The following is a 19,330-nucleotide window of genomic DNA, read 5'->3' as shown; positions in this document are numbered from 1 at the left end:
AAAAGGTGAAGCTTGTTTTGGATTTTTTGGATTAGGCTAGACCCTAGTCTCTCCTCCGTCTTGTTCTGCTGACCACGCAAAGTCTAGGACGAGAGCGGGAGATTTCTCGGCGAGTGCTCTTTAGTAGGCTCGAATTCCAGAAGAAGACCGGACCCGAGAATACGGCGGAAATCGAGCCTAGCTCTTTAGTGACGTCGTCACTGCTCACGATAGAGACTATACTCGCTTAAAGGCCCGGTAATACGGGCAACATTTTTGTTCAACTTGTCTCGCAACATTGTTGCATTGCAAGTTGAACGAGTTGTTGCCCGTATTACTACCGCGCGCTCAACTTGTCTCGCAACAAATTTCGGTTTTGCAAGTTGAAAAAAATTGTTGCAAAAAGTAGAACTCGGTTCTACTTTGTGCAACATGTTGCTGCAACTTGCAACATCGAAATTTGTTGCGAGACAAGTTGAGCGCGCGGTAGTAATACGGGCAACAACTCGTTCAACTTGCAATGCAACAATGTTGCGAGACAAGTTGAACAAAAATGTTGCCCGTATTACCGGGCCTTAAAGAAGCTATGTCAAGGGGATTTCGCAGGTTTTTTTATCTATACTGTTTTGAAAATAGTGGTAGGTAACTTTACCCATGAAAATCATATACTTTGAACATTTAAAGGAATATATAACCTTAATTTGGGGATAGAAATCAAACTTCGGCTATTGAAATCGATTTTTTTAAGACGCGCGGAAACAACTTGAAAACGTTTACCTCACTTTTTCAAGTTGCAATCCATTTCCACCCTAGCCATCTGCAGCTAAAGACGCTTGGAAACAGTTTTAGTGCTCAAATATAGCAATTGTTAATAAAAATGGACAATTATTTATAGGTTTCCTACGACACAAATATAAATTTGAGCTGTTCTAAAATCTTTAACTCCTTTAAGCCGAGTACGCAAAGGGACTGAGATGGTTTTAGATATATTTCTTTGCTTTATTAATTGTAAAGCCAGTTTGCAAGTTTAAGAGACTGCTCGATGGTGTCAGGTGCTGATTTGACCTTGTAGCTGGAAAGTTACTTTTTAATTTTTTTATCAAGTTTCAGCCGTTTATAATTTTAATTATAATTTATTATAATTTATTATAATTTATTTATTATAATTTATTATAATAATTTATTTTAATTATAATAAAAATTAAACTTAAAAGTTTAATTTTCCTAAGGTCGAAAAATAGTAAACCTTAATGATAGCAAATGCTTCCGAAGGAGGAATGATATAAAAGTAGTGTTTACAGTAACTTTATTGACTGTACTTCTTTTTCTTTTTTAAACTAACTACCTTGCGGCATTGTCTCCAAGCTTTTATAGTTTCTCCGCAAAAAATATGTATACCAACGAATTAAAGATGATGTTAATCATATATTTACACTTTTCTTTAGGTAAAGGAGGAAAGTCCGGGAACATTAAATTCCGTTGGAACAAAATTAAGGGTACAGTGGCGTTGAAATCGTGCGGTGGAAAAGGAGCACAGCCAGCCAAAAACGGAAAAGGAGGAAAGGGTAAGAAGAACACACCATGATCAGTAGAATTGCTCCAAGTGGATAGCTTATTAAAAATAAATTTACTGACCGTTGACAGAAAAGTATAGGACTTGAGCCCGAGATCCAATGCACCATCTTTCCATCATCATCATCATCGTCATCATTTATTAACCACTTTTAAAATCAATTATTACATGTACAAAATAACTAAAGTAGGTTAGGAGACCTCCAGGAAACTACCAGACTTATATAATAAATCAAAGGGCTCTTGAGCCAGCTCATTCATGTTTTCTTGTGTTTAATAAACTGAATGTTAACCGTGCTAAAGGGAGCCAAGTAACAGTTCTAAATAGCAGGGGCCAAGTTGGCCGGAGTAGCCAATTGTTAATCATTGAATAAAATCTTTAAAAGGTAAATGATTGGATGGCCATAGCCTTCTTGGGTTAGTTTTAATTTGATTAGTTTTATTAAGATGGACATAGCCTGATACACAAACCCTAAAATTCAACAGTTGGGCAAAAAGGATGGTGAGACCACGACTAGTGCTAATATCTCATCTTTGGGGTTTCAAGGCGTCTTTGATCTTACTTAAGATACCTTCAGCCATCATATAAATGAATGTCTGAAACTCAGTCATGATGAAGATTGGCGAGAAGAGTCTCTGCTGCATGAAAACGTTTAGAAGCAGGTGGGGTGCCTGTGGAGATGAAGGGGCTATGGGAGGAGCACTGCTACCTCTTTCACTACCCTGACCTAGTCCCATAATTCTTTTTTCCCTTTCCTGATAGATGATCTGGTCGTTTTGCATGATCATAAAAATCAGGGTTCATTCTTCTTCACTAGAATCACCCCCAGCGTGTAACATCCTTCACAGAATGTGGGTGACTGTAAAAAAGACATTTACCATTTCAGCTTTCATTATATTACCTATAGTTGATTAAGTTAGCACTGAAGCAGCTAGAACATTGGCAAGAAATAATTTCTCTTTTTCATTTAGTTTCTGCATGCCCTTTGTGTAACGTAAATTATTCTCTGTAAGTAAGATATGTATTGTAATGTATTGTAATTGTAAGTAAGCTATGTATTGTAATGTATTGTAAGTCAGTGTTAATCAATAAACTGCATTATCTAAAAATAATAATAATAATAATTCAAAAAAGCGAATGAAGAGTAAAAGAAATGGTGTGATTTTCTTGGGAAAGTCAAACAAAGTAAGAACACGAGGCCAAGTGGAACGTGACTACCTGAGGTACGCGGTGTTGTGTTACACTAGTAGGTGGTTTAGAATTTAAGTGCTCCAAAGAAATTGTATGGAGATAAAAATAACGCTTAAGGTCGCGCAGGACCCTTGAAATCATTATGTATGTATTTATTTAAAGAGTACGCACGAACTGCGACGACTGAAGCCGACAACAAACGAAATATTCATGAGAATTTTTTTTCTCAGAGTTCTTTGTACAAGTAATTACACGGTATTGTTCTCAGCCTCGCATCCCGTGCGCTGGAACATAGCGAATTATCATAATTAGATTCACAGCTTTAAATAAAGCACACGTTGTTGTAAACATCGACTCGGAAGGTCTTCGGAAGCCTCAAAACCTGCAATTTTGTGTCCAAGTTTTCCCCGCCGATATAGAATTTCAAGAGTTGATTCGCGAGGAACATAAACTTGGTGTACTCTATTGTGTTCTGGCTAGAGCGAATTTTTAAATTTCCTTCTCAAAATGAAGATAGCATGTTTCAAAGTTTAGATTTCACATTTTTACTCTCTTAGAAGCCATTAACTTGTAGCAGTTTTTGAAATCGAAAATTTCGTTCTAGTGGGAACACAAAAGAAGTTACGACTTATCACTAGGCTATATAATCATTTAATTTGGTGCGCTGTGCTAGCTGAAAACTTGGACACAAAATCGCATTATCTTCAGTTAAACTTTTAAGGGCTTGTAACATCACAGACAACGGTCATCTCTCAGTAAAAGGACAATCATGATGTAATTCCATCATCCCTGGGTATACTTATTAAATTTTAGAGGAATCGATATTCAAAATGTAGTGAATTAAAGCTTTACAAGACAGCACTCCAACAAGAAATTTGGCTAATGAATATATTAATGAGCAAGGGTCCTGCGCGACCTTAAGGAGGCTCCATGTAGTTTTTTTAGCCGAAGGGTGGTTGTTTTGAAAATTAAAATTATCTAGGAAGCCATTGTTCAATTTTTTCCAGAATACACCATAATGATCAAATATGACCAAATTTTAATTTTTTACCCGTCACTTAGTCACAAAGGTTGCCATAGCAACCATTGACGTTTTCTTTTGTTCTCAAACAAGCTTGATTTTCTCAAAATCTAGATTGACTCTTGGTATTCATTTTTTGATATGTTCAAGTTTAGTAAATTGACTACCTGTACACAAAAGTTTAGGAAAATCTGTAAGAGCGTTTAAGAGTAAATCAAGAATGAAGATTTTGGTATTTTCTTTTTATTTCCTACAATCGGCAGACGATATATTTTAAAAATTAAAGCAAAAACTCTTTCGCTTTTAGTTAATGGTCTTTGATGGTGTAAGTATTTATATTTCAGTGAGAGTAACTGCGCCCAAATAATACGAAACAATTTAAAAGCGCCTATTTTATATTAAAACGGGGTTTTTCTGAAAATTTCATTCTTAAATTATTTGAAAACGCTCTTACAGATTTTTCTAAAATTTCGTCAACGGTTAGTCAATCTACTAAACATTAATATATCAAAAAATAAACACCAAGAGTCAATCTTGATTTCGAGAAAATCAAGCTTGTTTGAGAACAAAAGAAAACGTCAATCGTTGCTATGGTAATCTTTGTGACTAAGTGACGGGTAAAAAATTAAAATTTGGTCATATTTGATCATTATGGTGTATTTTGGCAAAAATCGAACATTGGCTTTTTAGAAAATTTTAATTTTCAAAACAACCACCCTTCGGCTTAAAAAACTACATGGAGCCTCCTTAACAAAATAAAATTTTACCTTCTAATCAAAAAAATAAAGAAAATGTACTCACTTTGCTCCTTTTGCATTTTGTATATATCTATATTTTGATACATTTTCGCAATAGCGACGTGCGCAGATCGTGCATCACTACAAAGGGAATGACATAGCTTTATTTTTAGTTCATGGTACACGTACAAAAATGCGTGCGGGTGAACTTTAGCTTCGTAACGTCACGAACCAAAACAAACTCTACTTCAAAGGTACAAAAAACATTCGACTGAACTGTATCTTTTTTTCCATCGCTCTTTATACTTTCTCTTGAACGTAGACAGATTGGGGTCAGGGTCAAGGACATTTTGAACGATCTTAGAAAAGAATCAAAAAAAACGAAAAAATATATATTTGATAAATTTCCGTAATAGCGACGCGTGCGGGTCGTGCAGTGCTACACGGAAAGTTGACGTAGCTTTATTTTTGGTTCATTGTACACGTACAGAAATTCGTGCGGGTCAACATCAGCTGCGTAACGTCACGAGCCAAAACAAACTCTCCTTAAGCGCGTTTAAATAGAAAAACATACAAAAAACCCGCCAAGATTTTTTTTCTCAGCTTATAATCAAAGTAAATTTTGGCTTTTGCTAAAGAGGGAGGGATAGCATGTGAAATTACTTCCGATTGCGGGCAACTTCCGTTCACGTGGACTTTCCGTTTAGGGTTCCCTACGTGAAAACCTTTTGGCTTATCGATCCATGTTGCAATTTTTAGAACCGCAGAAATTGTGTTTTGATGTTAATCTATTTATTAGACTTATCATGTTAATCTAGGCTACACAAACATTTCATTTCTTTTCACATGTGCATCGCGGCTTATTCGACTTTAAAATGGGGGTTTTACTAAGGGGGGAGAGGTAGCACGTGAAATTACTTCCGTTCGCAGCAACTTCCGTCTACGGCTCAAAAGTTAACTTCCGTCTACGTGTAACAATTTCCGTCTACATCTACTTCATCATAATACTCTCATTCATTGATTGCGTGCCCTACGGCACGCACTCGAGCATGAATGAGCGTAAAAACTGCAATATCACAGCGACAAACCGATGAGTGGTGCCGGATCTATTGAAGACCTGGATCAGTAACTGAGTTAAAACGGAAAATATAGACGGCAAACTGATCCTGACGGCTAAAGTGGTCAAAAATAAACAAAGTGGATAAAAAGAAAAAAACTAGAATATATTGAAAAAAACTTTGCCCTATATTTCGGTTTGCAAAACAAACCTTCCTCAGGGGCTTAGAATTAGACAGATGGCTGGCCTAGTCATTAATTCTTCCAGCTCCAATAAAACAGTCCGTAAAAAACTGTTAAAGTTTCGCCGGAATCACACGAAGAAGATGCATCGATGTTCTTAAAATCCCGCGACAAAATTGTCCGCCATTGCTTCCACCAAGGTGACAAATGATTGGTCGAAAAATGTCACGTGAACCGTGTCCAACACCGCCTGGCGCACGCACCCGCGAACCATTCCGCTAGCCATGATGACAATGAAAAACCAAAAGCATGGTTCTGTAAATTTTCTATGGCAGAGCAGTCTAAATCAGAGCAATCTAAAAAACAATCATAAATTTAAAATGAAACTTAACTGTTGTTGAATAAAGCAAATAAAAGCAAATGTATTATTTGCATCTCTGTGACTCCATAACTACCGCATCATGTTTATTTGAATTCCAACAGATCGTTACAATGCTATTTTAATATGCAATCGTGTAACATTGCTCCTTAAGCTAATGCACAAGGTGTCAGCTACTTTTACTTACATTAATTTCCTGTTGCAATACAATATAATTTTTTTTACGTGATCAGCACGCTTAGCTAAAAAGCCAGTTTACTGGTGCGCCACAAAATAAAAACACAAAATAGAAAAGTGCTTTGGCAGTCATGCCTCATATGCATGATATGACAAGCATACAAATGAGTTAGGTAGATGTCAGTTTTGGCCCGTTTTCATATTTCCGCACTGAAAATTACCAAAATATTGAAAACAGATCGGTGGGGGCTGAAAAACAGTGAGTTGCTATGGTAACAGAACTTTATAAGGGCGGTAAAAGTAACGCCCATCGAAGTATAAGTCTGCCAAGTTTCACTGGCCTCTGCAGCAAATTGACCAAGATAATTTATTGCTGGTTTTAACTGTCACGCAAGTAACGATACTGTCACGCGCTGCAAAAAATAAATCCAAATCTTTTGAGTAAAAAAAAATCAAGAATATTACAGTGTGTAGAGAATTACTAGATAGTCTACGTGTCCAAGTCTCAGGTCTGCACGGTATTCCGTACTCGAGTTATCCGTTAAAATGTTTCACGAAATTTCAGAGAGCACAGTATGGAAATTCCATGCTGGAGTCCGTGTGAAGGGGCACCAAGATGGCCGCCGGAAATGAATGAAAACATCTGGCATTCACTTCTGCTATAAAAAGCGGTCAGTTCATCTTCGTGAATACGTAAACACTTATTGTAAAACCTCAATTGTTCAGATCGTTAAAAATCACAGGATGAAGCATTTTTTTAAGTATACGTGACAGCGTTCAGGCGGCCATTCTGATGTCGTGTGGCGCAAAACTCCGAATTGAAATTCAAAATGTTATATCTTAAAAACGGCCGATGCTAACGAGCTGAAAACCTTCAATAAGATATATGTTGAGGACGTCTAATAACCAGTGAAGGGTAAAAAGTCATGAAACTCGCGATTATGGATTTTCCAATTTTGATGACGTCACGTGAAAACCAAGACTGAATTGTATAATTTTCTACTTCGTTTTCAGGTGGCCGAGGGAGTGAAGGTGGGAAAGGTAGAAAATGCGGCCAAGGCGAGATAGGTGATCTTTTTGGCTGTTATGACGATGGACCCTGGGTGCGGGCCCCCTCCGGAACCGATGGAAAAGATGGGCAGCCAGGAAAAGGTAAGGTTTACCATTAGCCTACGTTAAGCCGTACCCACCCTTTCAGGAAAACGTTTTTTTACGGGCTCGGGGGTGGGGGGAGGAGGGACATGGCTTCACGAAGGCTTGATATATCAGTAATACTTCAAAAGGGATAATTAACTTAAGGTAAAATAAAGAAAGCGATTGGCGAAGCTAGATTTTTAGCATAACATTGACCTAATAGCCGTTGAAATAATCGTCCTCGTTTCCATTCCCTATGCCGTCGAGGACAAAGGGACAACGGAGGAATAGGAGAGAGGACCTGGGAACGAGGTTGAGAAATAATTTAACTCGGTTGAATCGTCAAATTTATTTAGTAAAAGTAATTAGAAACTGTAAAGATTTAAGTTGTGAATAAGACCCCGAATGAGGCTCAGTCCAATTACTATTTCGAATTCCTGAGATATGCATACAGTATTTTTAGTCTTACCAGAAACTTATGGGTTTCTGGTCTAACTCAGTTATTATTTTGGAGTGCAACACGAGATAAAAAAGCAAAAAAGATGTCTTTACACCACCTTGAAAGTTTAAAACCGCACAAAGCAAAAACCCTTCAATGCTTCCTAAACAAATGACAAATGCGGCGGCAATAGAAATGGTAGAAGCACTTATACCTAAAATAATTCAAGAGAAGCTGCTTACAACCAAAGAAATATAAAGAGTAAAACGTAGCCACATGAATGAATTGTGTACCTTTTATTTTTTAAGTCCCACAACCAACGGGACTGATGGGGCCGTTAGAACGTCAGTCTATGTTTTAATCCGGGATAGTAAACAAATACACCAAAAAGAGCTTCCCAATGCAGCTACTCAGACTTAAGCTGCTTGCAACCAAAGAAATAAAAAAGAGTAAAGCATATATCACAGGAACACATTGTGTGCCTTCTATTTTATTTTAGGTCCCACAACCAAGGGGACTGATGGCGCCGTTAGAAAGTCTATGATTCAACCCGGGAAAATGGGCAAATTCACCAAAAAGAGCTACCCAATGCAGCTACTCAGAGTTATGAAAAGGCAGGCGGAGGACCTGTTGCTAGGAGACGCGAGTAATGAGCAGGGGAAGGCGGCTCTAACGTTTCTTAAAAACGTTTTGAAAGAGAAAAGTGGTACCAGAGTTGGTGTTCTCAAGAAAGGTATTTTACAGAATACACGGTTGATGTAGCAGGAGTATAAAAACTAAAAGTGTGTACTCATTGCAACATAAGTGCAAATAGGTTTTCCACAAAACCGTTATTTCTCAGGCTGAATTTTGACCAATAAAGCACCCAATCGGACCCATTCAGCTTGATAAATTACGAAAGTTCAGTTGTTATTCGAAAAAGTGCTGAAAATTAAATCAGAAAACACTAAAATCACGGTTTAAAAAACTAATGTCATTGATAAAACAATATAGTTGATGTTTTTTTGCGGGCTTATATTTAACAAATCGACCACATTTTTTCATGGTCTACACTCTTATAGACCATAGAAATGACGTTAGAAAATGTTCAAAACTCAAGTGGAACCACGAGCCGTTAGGCGAGTTGTTTCACTGCAAAGTTTTAGACATTTTATGGCGTTATTTCTATGGTCTATAAGAGTGTAGACCATGGAAAAATGTGGGACGTAAAGATTCCGGCCCGACACGTAAAAACGACAATAACACAAAAAGAAGATGAACAAGAATTCAAAAAATAACAATTTTAATTACCTTTTCCTCTATGGTTGAGTGTGTGCCTATTACTTGAAGCGAACAAGATTATATTGTTTTCTTTCTGAAGATCGCGATCTTGTTAGCGCTCGTTCACTGAACATCGACAGTCCGCTGCCGGTTCGCTAGCACCGTTCTTCTCCGTTAGACTAAAAATTCAAAAGCCTGGTCAATTTTCTTTCGACAGATCTCCTGAGTAGAAGTCCAATCGTGAATTGCGAAGACAAATATGTACTTGATTCAAACAAAACAAGATGGAATTTGCTTTCATTCCTGGAGTCCAAACTTACACATCTTTTAGCCCGCGCGTGTGCGTGGTGTGATCTGACGTTACTTTCATGGTCTATATTCTCATCGACCATAATTTTTGACCAATCAGCGCGCGAAAATTCTCTCGGTTATGGTATAAATGTTTTTGGCCCGCTCGACGAACAAAAATTTTATACATTCACTTCGCCGCCTGGATTCTTCCTTGAGTTTCTTTGATTCCATCTTATCTAGCCAAGAAGACTGAGAATTTGCTTCCCCGTGAGTCCTTCAAGATTATTTTCGTTATGAATTAAGCTCAAAAACAGTTTGCAATTGCAGATGGAAGCGTCTCGACTCAAATAAAACAGAGCTTAAGAGGCCGTCTTTTTGAAAAACACCAACTCAATTTCGCGTCAGAAAATAATTTTGCCTGAAACTCTTGCAACTGAAAGACTTTACCGAGGCCAGCTTTAAAGTGATGCCAGCTTGTGCCAGCCAGCAAGAAAACGGCGCGAACAGTTGAATGGTTTTCAGTTCTGATTGGCTGGCTTCGTTATTTCCTTGTTTCTGATTGGTCCACGGCAGCGGGCTAAAATATATTTTAGCCCGCTAATTTCTCCCGCCTGCAAAATACGCCACAATGCCCGATAAAATGATTATAATAAACCTTTGGCTTTGACTCGTCGTTATCGTGCTGCTCTTCCAGATCGTCACGGGCATCTGCCAGGGTGGCCGATTCGACGTATTATAAAAGTGTAAAACAAATTTTAAGCCGATAGAACATGCCCATTATTGATAATTGTTTTCATCCACTAAATGAGAACCTGTTAAAGAATCTATTCAGCCTGATCTCTCACTACTCGTCTGCTGATATAAGGACCATTTTAGCCTGTTGCAGAAAACCACAGATTATTTACCTGGGTTTTACTGTATTTTTAACAAAATTCTTGTCATTCTAGCGTTACTTCTGGTTTTAACTTGCACCCGAAATCGTGCAATAACCTACACTGTTGAAACTGCGCCAATTGAAAAAGCGCCTTTAATAGTAAATACAACATTAACCCTCGGGCGTACAAGCAAATTCAATGCCCCACCATCGAACGAGGAATTGGGGGAGGGGAGATGGATGGAACCCCTCCCCAGGGTTTTCGTTTTATTAAGGCGCAGCGAAATTATTTTGCACTGAGTACAAAGCCCGTACAAGATGACATAATTTTTGTTGGCTGTGACATTATATGACGTCACGTGACATAACAGCCGCCATCGTGGATACGCCATCATGAATTTCACCATTTTCTTAGAAAGTCTGAGAAAAGAACGAAAATTTAATAGCCCCAAGATGACGAACACTGATGGAAAATTAAGCCAGATAGCATTATGGAATGTAAAAACACACAAATCGGACAATTCTGTTTCAAAAACTAAAAAAAAATAAAGAAAAATGTTTAAATTTACGATTTTGGCAAGACCTGCTTGTTATTGGCAACGTCAAATACCATGGACACATGGTTGTCATATCAAGATTTCTGCAAGGGATTAATGAGAAGCTACTTACAGTTTCAGCATTGTAGAGTAAATCCTCTTTTCAAAATCTTGAAAAAACCTCACTGCACGGGAGCGTGGAATCTGTTCGTCCGAGGGTTTTAATTCCTAGAAGAATGTAATTTATTTTGCTATTCTTACAATTTTCCATAATTTATTTTCCCTTAGAGGTGACAAGAAAGCTCGGCTTTTTAGGGAAAAAAGGCTTCGATATATTCGGAAGAAACAAGCTGTTTGCACCTCGCATGAGGTGGGAAACTTTGAAAAACGTTGCCGAAAAACTGAAGAATACAGCAAAGGAGTATGAAACTGCATTCAACGGTATCAAGTCATCGGTAGAGAGCAAGGAGAATTTTCAGCAGGTCTGTATAAGAACGTGGCTGCCTTTTTGATATTATATATGAGAGAGACTGGAATGACTTAGAAATTGGAATAGAAATTAAACCAATATAGATCAATGTTGTTTGACTTTTGTTTTGCTTCAGCTCGCCCGTAAGATGGCTAAAGTTGGTCGAAAACAGGTTAATGCCGAGAAGAGGCGATTAATAGAAGCCAAAAACATCGCCGACAGCGAAAAAAGACTTTATGTTAAGGTGACTTTGCTCTTCCTTTCTTTCTTTCTTTTTTTCTTTCTTACTTACTTACTTTTTAAATCTCAATGACGTCACGTGATGTTACAGCCACCATCTTGGATACGCCATCTTGGATTTCACCATTTTCTTAGAAAGTCAAAAAAGAACGAAAATTTAATAGCCCCAAGAGAACGAAAACTGATGAAAAGTTTAGCCAGAAAGCATTATGGAATGTAAAAATACAGAAATCGGACAACTCAAAAAGTCTTTCGATGAAACCGAAGTGTGTGACCATTCAAATGAAAGCTATTGAACAGTACTTTCACGTGGTACAATATTCTGTACGCTTCTACATGATGGTTGCCACTTTTCAAGTGCTAGGATTGAAGCCTTGAGTGTCACCATTTAAATTGTAGCTACTAACTAATTCACTGTCTTCAATTTGTACTGACTGTGTAGAGTCAACTGATTTTTACTCAATAATATAATTTTAAAACTTGTTACTCAAACGTTGGCACTCTGATATAAAGAGTAACCGGGATTAAAACGTTGACATGTTTATTATCGTTATCATTACCATTCTAACTATCATTACTATCACTGACATCATCATCGTCATTATTAATGTCATCATCATCATTATTATTGCAGTCTATTCAACAGTTAGAGACTCAGATGACAGATATTATAAAGCAAGTCGAGACAATCCTCCCAGAGACCTTGGAGGCAGCCAAGTTTCACAAGGGCGACTTTTTAGCCATTCTTCAAGGTGTGACAGGGTTTGTAAGCGCTGCAGCCTCCAAGGATCCATTTGCATTTATAGACAGCGCCATTGGTATTGCTGACAGTCAGCAAGGAAAGGAATGCCTCAAGTCTCTCAGTAGCTACACCAGTAGTATCAAGAAGTGGTTAACATTTGGAAAAAATTACAGCCCTCGGAAGGATTCAAGCGATTTGGACTTTGATCAATTGGACGTGGATTCGGTGCCAGACGTTATGCAGGTACTATCCACCCCACCCCCGTCTGGGTAGGGTGTTCCCTACCTACCCTCATTGGGGGGTTGGTTCTTCCTATGGTGAACTATACGGAAAGGCTCCGTCCAAAATGGGTTACTTTTTCGGGCTCTCCGTACATTAAAGGGTAGGATTTTCACGAGTTGAAATATACAAAAGGGGTTAGATAAACTGTCATTTTGACATTTAAAAGGGCTTTGCAAAATATATCGAATGAACCCACCTAACAGTCGATTCATTTAGGTATTTTAAGGGGTCATTCAAGTAAAAAAATTGGAAAGGAGATTTTGTAACCTTCTGTAGGTAAGTGAAAGTGGTCCCATTTTCTTTCGAAGGTATATGAAATGGTACCTTTTCTGTCCAAAATGGTATATGAAAGAGCAAGGGATAGGAACAATGTTTGGCCACATAGCTTAGTTGGTGGAGCATCGCACCGGTACTCGCAGAGACCAAGGATTCAAATCCTATTGAAGCCAGAATTTTTTAGCCTTTTTTACAGCAAATATAATTTCTGTACTTTAAACCCTGACATTAATATAATATAATAACAGGGGTCGTTAGTCCTCAGCTATACAGAAATTGCCATTAATTTTTTCCTGGTCCTTCTGTGCCAAAGGTCAATCTGGAGCTGAACAAGGAAGCACTAACCGAAGAATTATTTTGCCTGTTGGAAGTTGCCGCCAGACCTCAGGACGTTGCAGGCTTCAAGCGGCACTTGGAATCCTTTTTCATCGCAGGTGCAGCTCGTATCGACCTGATAGGGAAGGTTATGGACCTTGATAATGAGATTGGAGGCTATAACTTTGATATCCCCCTCCTAGATGACACTGAGAAAACATTACGGGATATAGGTAGACCAGGAGGTAAGAAATGTTATTTCTTAAACTATCGTGAGTGGAAATGAATCACCGTCCTTTGCACCAATTCTAATGCCTTGAGAACCATTTCTTGAAAATATTTTCAGTTCAAAAGCCTTGGTAGCTAATTTTTAAAATTCCAACTATTTTGAATACGCCGGACTTGACGTGATTTTTTTCGCATGAACGAAAACTTCCTTCATCAAATGCCGCCATGTTTACTTGCCTGGATGACAAAGTTGGCGTGGCTTTGTAACCAAGCCCTGAAATGTTATATTCACCTCCAAGCGAGGTGAATATAACGTCATAAACCAACGCTTCTTGACCTATCAGAATGTCGCATTCTTATATTTACCTCTTGAAATTAGACTAACATTAACTATCGATATAAAAGTGATTTAAGACTGCCAGTGGAGCACACTCACATACATGGTTCTACATAACTTCGCTTATTGATTGGTTTAAAAAGACTGGCGTCACTTTTAATTCTTAACCAATCAGAAGGAAAACCACACTTTTCCCCGCTCTTCGTGCCGCCGGCTTCATGTTTCTTCTTCAAGATTTGATTGGTTCACTGGATTGCCTGTGCTCATTGTGAGTGGGTAGGGTGATTGGTTTGGTGTTGGTCTTACGACGACACTCAATTGAAAATCGCTTTTATTTTGCCACGTGTCTTTCAGCTGCTCCTATTACAAAGAATCTTCAACTTGGATTTATGGACAACCTCCTCAGTACGTACAGAGAATTGGAACAGTCCTTCATGATAAACGTGTATGAACTTTACAAGGCATTGAGGTTTCGCACACTATGGGAAGGAAACGATCCCCTGGCTAATTTCCAACGCGTGGCAAGCGAGAGTGCGCGTGGCACTGGGCAGCTCAATGGGATAATTCAACTTACAGATGTACTTCGAAACATGGAACAAACGGAAACGAAGGCGGTCCAGTGCTTTACTAACAATGTTTATACAACAAACATAAATAAATGGAGTTTTGACAAAACAAAAAACCCGGATGTAAGTTTCCGTATACCAGTTATTTTGAGGTGGTGGCAAACGAGGACAGATTGTTGCAGACACTTTGTTGCGGAGACAACCGCGGCCTCCCTATAGCTATTTGCCACCGCACGAAACATTTGTTGTTATAGCACAACTTAAGGAAATGTGCGCTCTGATTGGTTAATTTAGCGTCTACTATTTGCCCATTGGTGTACGCTGACGTATGCTTTCAACCTGAGCGAGCGCGCTGATCTGATGCGACGTGGAACAAGAATGTGCTTCTCTTTCACGGGTTTTTACATATTTGCTCAAGTTTCCTGTGAATTTGAAAAAGCAAAACATAAGAAAAGCCATCTCTCCATAATGCTGAAAGTCTTTTAGGCATACGGCACGTCTGAAATAATTCAAAAGTTTGTTTGGTAATTTTTTTTAAGTTTTCGTCAGCGTTTACGCTAGCACTACACGCATTTGTTTAACGAACAAAATTTGTTTCCGAGACACAGAAAATGTTTCTGATTTCGTTCAGAAACATTTCGTGTCAACAACAAATGTTTCCCCGTTTGCTCGCCAAAGAAAACATCATGAGTAACAATGTGTCCGCCACAATGTGTGCTCGTTTGCCTCCGCCTTTAGGAGACGGGGATCCCAACGGGGTGGTAGAAATGTTAAAGGAGCTACGTCACGGACAACACATCTTGAAAAAACTGGCAAATTTTTTTCAAGTTTATCGTTTGTAATCTGTCCTAATTTTCATTAGTCGAAACCATCCTTGGTTATTTTCGCTTTTTTACTACTCCTCTGTCGTTTTTCTACCGTACATTACAAAACTATTATTTTGAGGTTCTCTTCAATTTGGATGTAATCAGAAAAATGTTTTAAAATATCGTGACATTGCTCCTTTAATGAAGGGTGACATTTTATGCCAGTCGTGAGCTATTTTGTTTATTTATGTTTAATATAACGGTGACGAATTCTAGAATTACATGGAATCGCCCATTTCGCTTTCCAACAACACACCCAAACATTTTTAACATTTAGGGACCTGTCATTATTTATCGCCCTGGGGGGTGGGGAGAGGAGGATTTTGGGCTAAACATGGTGAAATTTAGGTGATCCCCCTTATTTCATTAGTGTGATCCCCCTCGATGTCTTTGCACACATTTTCAGTTATCAGGATATGGAGCACAGCAAAAATATATTCTGCCAAACTCACACTCCGCGAAATTGAAGTTTTTTTAACAGCATTTCCCAATTGATTTTCAAGTAATTTCATTCTTCCTCCCTCGTTGGGCTCTTAGGTATGACCAATCCCCGCTTCTGTTCATCTAAACAAGTGATCCCCCAAAAATCCTCCCCTTTCCCAGGCGATAAATAGTGACTCAGTCCCTTACATAACTGCTTCCTCTCAGATTTTTGCAGGTATTGCTAAAGGGTACACTAGATTCAGTCTCAAAATTGATCAGAGCTGTTCCAGTTGCTACAACATCCGACTGTTAAAGGTAACGCAATATTTTTAAACCTTAAACAAGACGTAAGGGAGAGAATGTTTCATCGATTTTCCAAACGCCGGTAATTACCATATACATGTAAGAATGGCAAGTTTCTGAAGAACGTTTGAATATATGAGTCTTTATTAAGATGGACCCCCCTCCCCCTCCCCAAAGATAGTTGAAAATACAACGCGCAGGAGTATTTTCGACGAACTAAGAGGTGTTTGAAAATGTGATGAAACACTCTCTCAACTGTTTGATATCTCTTATCAATAGAAAGTAAAACCAAGGAGAAAACAGAGAAATCAAGGTTTACAAACCACCGCCGCGTTTCTGCTTTCCTTTGTGAATTATTAATGAGTATGAAAAGTTCCCGAAAATCCATAACGTGCTATTACTACAAAAGTACAAATTTACATTCCACGCCCAAAAGGCGCGAAATGTGGTATCGCTTTTAGAGCAGAACTTCTTCAATTTCCGGGCGGTCGATGAAACACGGCTGGGGATTTCCATACACCCCGGGGGGTACTCCCCCTAAATAAATATACGAGTATGTGCCGCCTAATGGGTTCGTGATTTTGGGCTCCCGATCTAGAACGGGGTATCCATTTTAGAGAAATTTTCTAGAGCGGGGTATGATATTTTGAACGCACGAAAGTTTCAAATTATCCAACAGTCAAAACGTGGTGTTAAAAAATGGAACTGTTTCTAGAACCCGGTATCATTTTGGATGCAAATTCTTTCTTTAACGGGGTGCTACTTAAGAGACCCGGGCGGCACATACTCACCCAAAACATAACTGAGTACCCCCCCCCCCGGGGGGGCATACATCGTGGTAAATGGGTGGATTTCGTATCGTTGTTTTGCTTTCTATTTCTTCGAGTATCTTATTATTTTCTTAGTATTAAAAGTGAAGGTTTTGTGTTTCCAATTTCATTGTTAGCTGTATGTTGAGTTGACTGGTCCCAGTAAACAGCCTACCGATGTTGGCAAGGATATTCATCTCAAGATTCGCCATCTCAGTGCTTCATACTTCAGGGCGGGAGATGACACGATTAAGCAATACCGTCAGCCTATAGGATCATACAGGAAAATCAAGTTTGACCGGTTTTCTATCAGCGATGAACAAAAGTGCAGGCTCAAAACGGAAGATAGAGGTAAGTCCCTCTTCTTGTCTCACAAGAGAACTTTGGGAAATTCAATTTTCACTGAAAAAATCTGAAATTAATATCTTCAGATTGAATAAAGCTAAAAAAATTAAAAGGGGAAAAATTTGTTTTATTCGTGAGACGAACAGAAAGATCTAATAAAGTGAATTGTCGAAGGCAACGCAAATTATAATTAGTTTTTTGCGATTTCTCTAAGACAAGGGCAGAATTAAAAAAAGGTCCTTCGGAGGATGGGCGGGGGGGGGGGGGCTTTGAGGTTAAAAATCGATTTCCCAGCCCAAATGTTTCTCAAATCCCATTTCTCCACCACTGATTTCCCCAAATCCCATTCCCATCTGTTCCCATTATTGGTTTGTGATTCCTAGTCTCAGTAACCCAGATTCCATTTACCTAGTGAAAAGGTAGTAAAATCCTAGTTCTGGGTTCTGCCTAACTTTCTAAATTTCAGACCAAAATCCCTAGTTCAGTCCTTCGCCAACCCTGGGAATTGAGGCAAGTTGGAAGTGTTTTGGATGTATCAAAAGTTGCCTATTGCAACTTTATTAATCCAAGAAGGATGCATAAATTAAAATTAAAAAAAAAATCTATTTTTTTTTTCTTTCCGAGCAGAAGAATCCTTGTTTTGTGTCAAGAAAGACGACCAACGCTGGCAGCCTATGTGTAGTAATCCGCTGAGCAAGTGCGTCCGCGATCGTCTCCTTGGCGACGAGGAGTGTAAGAGTCCGTTTGGTACCTATGAGCTGCAGATACCTGTGGATAAAAAGCTGTCATGTACCGGTGATGGTATAAAAGACACCAACTGTAAAGACTTGGATGTGAGTATAAGCAGTCTGCATACGAGCCAAGTGGCCCATCAGGCCGGAGCTTATTCCGGTTTTCGTAGCATGAATACTAAAAGTATTTCTACTATCCCCCTGGACATACATAATTATACGTCCTCAAACAAAGGATATTACTGAAAGCCTGGTTGTTGTGAAAGGTCAGGCACTATTTTCTAAAGACCGCTGACTCCATAAAATTGATTTTTGTTCGGACAATAATTTATTAGACACATATGAAACTATTGCTGAATTTTTTTGCATATCACGACTCTGATGTAAGTGATTTAAAGGGACTGTGTCACGGCTGAGTTAAGTTTATTTTATTAAGTTTTGCCAAATACACGCCATGAAAGTTAGTGTTTGAAAAGAAATACGGATCTTAACGACGAAACCATACTTTCATTACAACCAAATGTGCCTCTCGGGCGTTAAAATCTAAATTTAAAGCATATGAGATTAACTTTGAAAACTGTTCAGCCCAACAATATTTTAAAAACCCACATTGCAATCCGTTTCAATCTTCATCACTTTTGGTCATCCGTACCTTCTTTTGTATTTGCTGTGTCATTGAAATGTTCCTTCGCTGGTTTAAGTGGTTAAGGAACATTTCCCATGCCTGAATTTGGCTAAAATCCGTGACACAGTTCCTTTAAGTCACAGCGAATTTGAGCCAACTGATTCTGAAGAGACTGAAAAGTTAGGCAAATAAACTTTTTACTTACCAATTCTTTCTCTTTTTTGTATTTATATTCTTTTTCAGCTCACCAAGTTTACAAAAATGAATGTCTGGGCCTACTTCTTCTACTGGTCCGGCAGTTACCCCAAGGGACCTGATGATGCTTCCTGTCGAAGCCCCAGCGAGAAAAGAACTCAGACGACAAGCTGCACCATGTGAGATTGAGAATCAATGTTGTCACGCAACATGACCGTTTGTCGTCACGCAAAATGACAGTGATGCTATTTGATTATTCAAACTGTAATGGAGTTTGAAATGAATAAAATTGAAAATATTATTGTTGTGTATGGCTCTCTTAAGTGATCTTCCCCTAGGGTCGTGATTTGTTGTTGTTGTTGTTGTTGTTGTTGAAGTGAGCAAATTAAATTTCACTCGATTCCTGTTGAACATAGGAACGCAATGTGTGCAAGTGTTTCAAGGCCTTTAGAGTATTAGAGCCTTTAGAGTATTAGACCTGTTCTCTGATTACCTACATTTTCTAGTAAATGTAAAAGGAATGGAAATGTAATTTATTTACCCACGTTACACAGAATAGCTCAGGAGCTCGTTAAGACGTGTACGTGCAACCAAGATCAAATTGGAATTTGGACTTAGTGTTGGTTTTTGTAGAGCGAGGAAAACCGGGGAAACCGGAGAAAAACCCTTGAAGCAAGGATAAGAACCAACAACAAACTCAACCCACATATGGCACCGGGCTGGAATCGAACCCGGGCGACATTGGTGG

The 19,330-nt window shown here is 38.6% G+C and overlaps 1 protein-coding gene across 1 annotated transcript in view; it reads left to right on the top strand.

Annotated features, from left to right (window-relative positions):
* Positions 1-18,823, top strand: part of LOC144630562 (uncharacterized) — an 88,479-nt gene extending 69,656 nt beyond the window's left edge. Inside the window, exons 9-18 of the mRNA XM_078488926.1 lie at positions 8,369-8,602; positions 11,119-11,312; positions 11,436-11,543; positions 12,174-12,524; positions 13,153-13,399; positions 14,074-14,408; positions 15,800-15,889; positions 16,824-17,037; positions 17,659-17,864; positions 18,631-18,823. Of these exons, the coding sequence (XP_078345052.1) occupies positions 8,369-8,602; positions 11,119-11,312; positions 11,436-11,543; positions 12,174-12,524; positions 13,153-13,399; positions 14,074-14,408; positions 15,800-15,889; positions 16,824-17,037; positions 17,659-17,864; positions 18,631-18,765 (2,114 nt within the window). The 3' untranslated portion in view covers positions 18,766-18,823. The remainder of the gene's footprint in view (positions 1-8,368; positions 8,603-11,118; positions 11,313-11,435; positions 11,544-12,173; positions 12,525-13,152; positions 13,400-14,073; positions 14,409-15,799; positions 15,890-16,823; positions 17,038-17,658; positions 17,865-18,630) is intronic.
* The last annotated feature ends 507 nt before the right edge of the window (positions 18,824-19,330 follow it).

This window comes from Oculina patagonica, chromosome 11 (genome assembly GCF_052425735.1).
Source record: "Oculina patagonica isolate OP01 chromosome 11, crgOcupat, whole genome shotgun sequence".
NCBI lineage: Eukaryota > Metazoa > Cnidaria > Anthozoa > Scleractinia > Oculinidae > Oculina > Oculina patagonica.
Note: the sequence above shows the minus strand (reverse complement) of the source record. Positions and strands in the feature narration are given on the sequence as shown.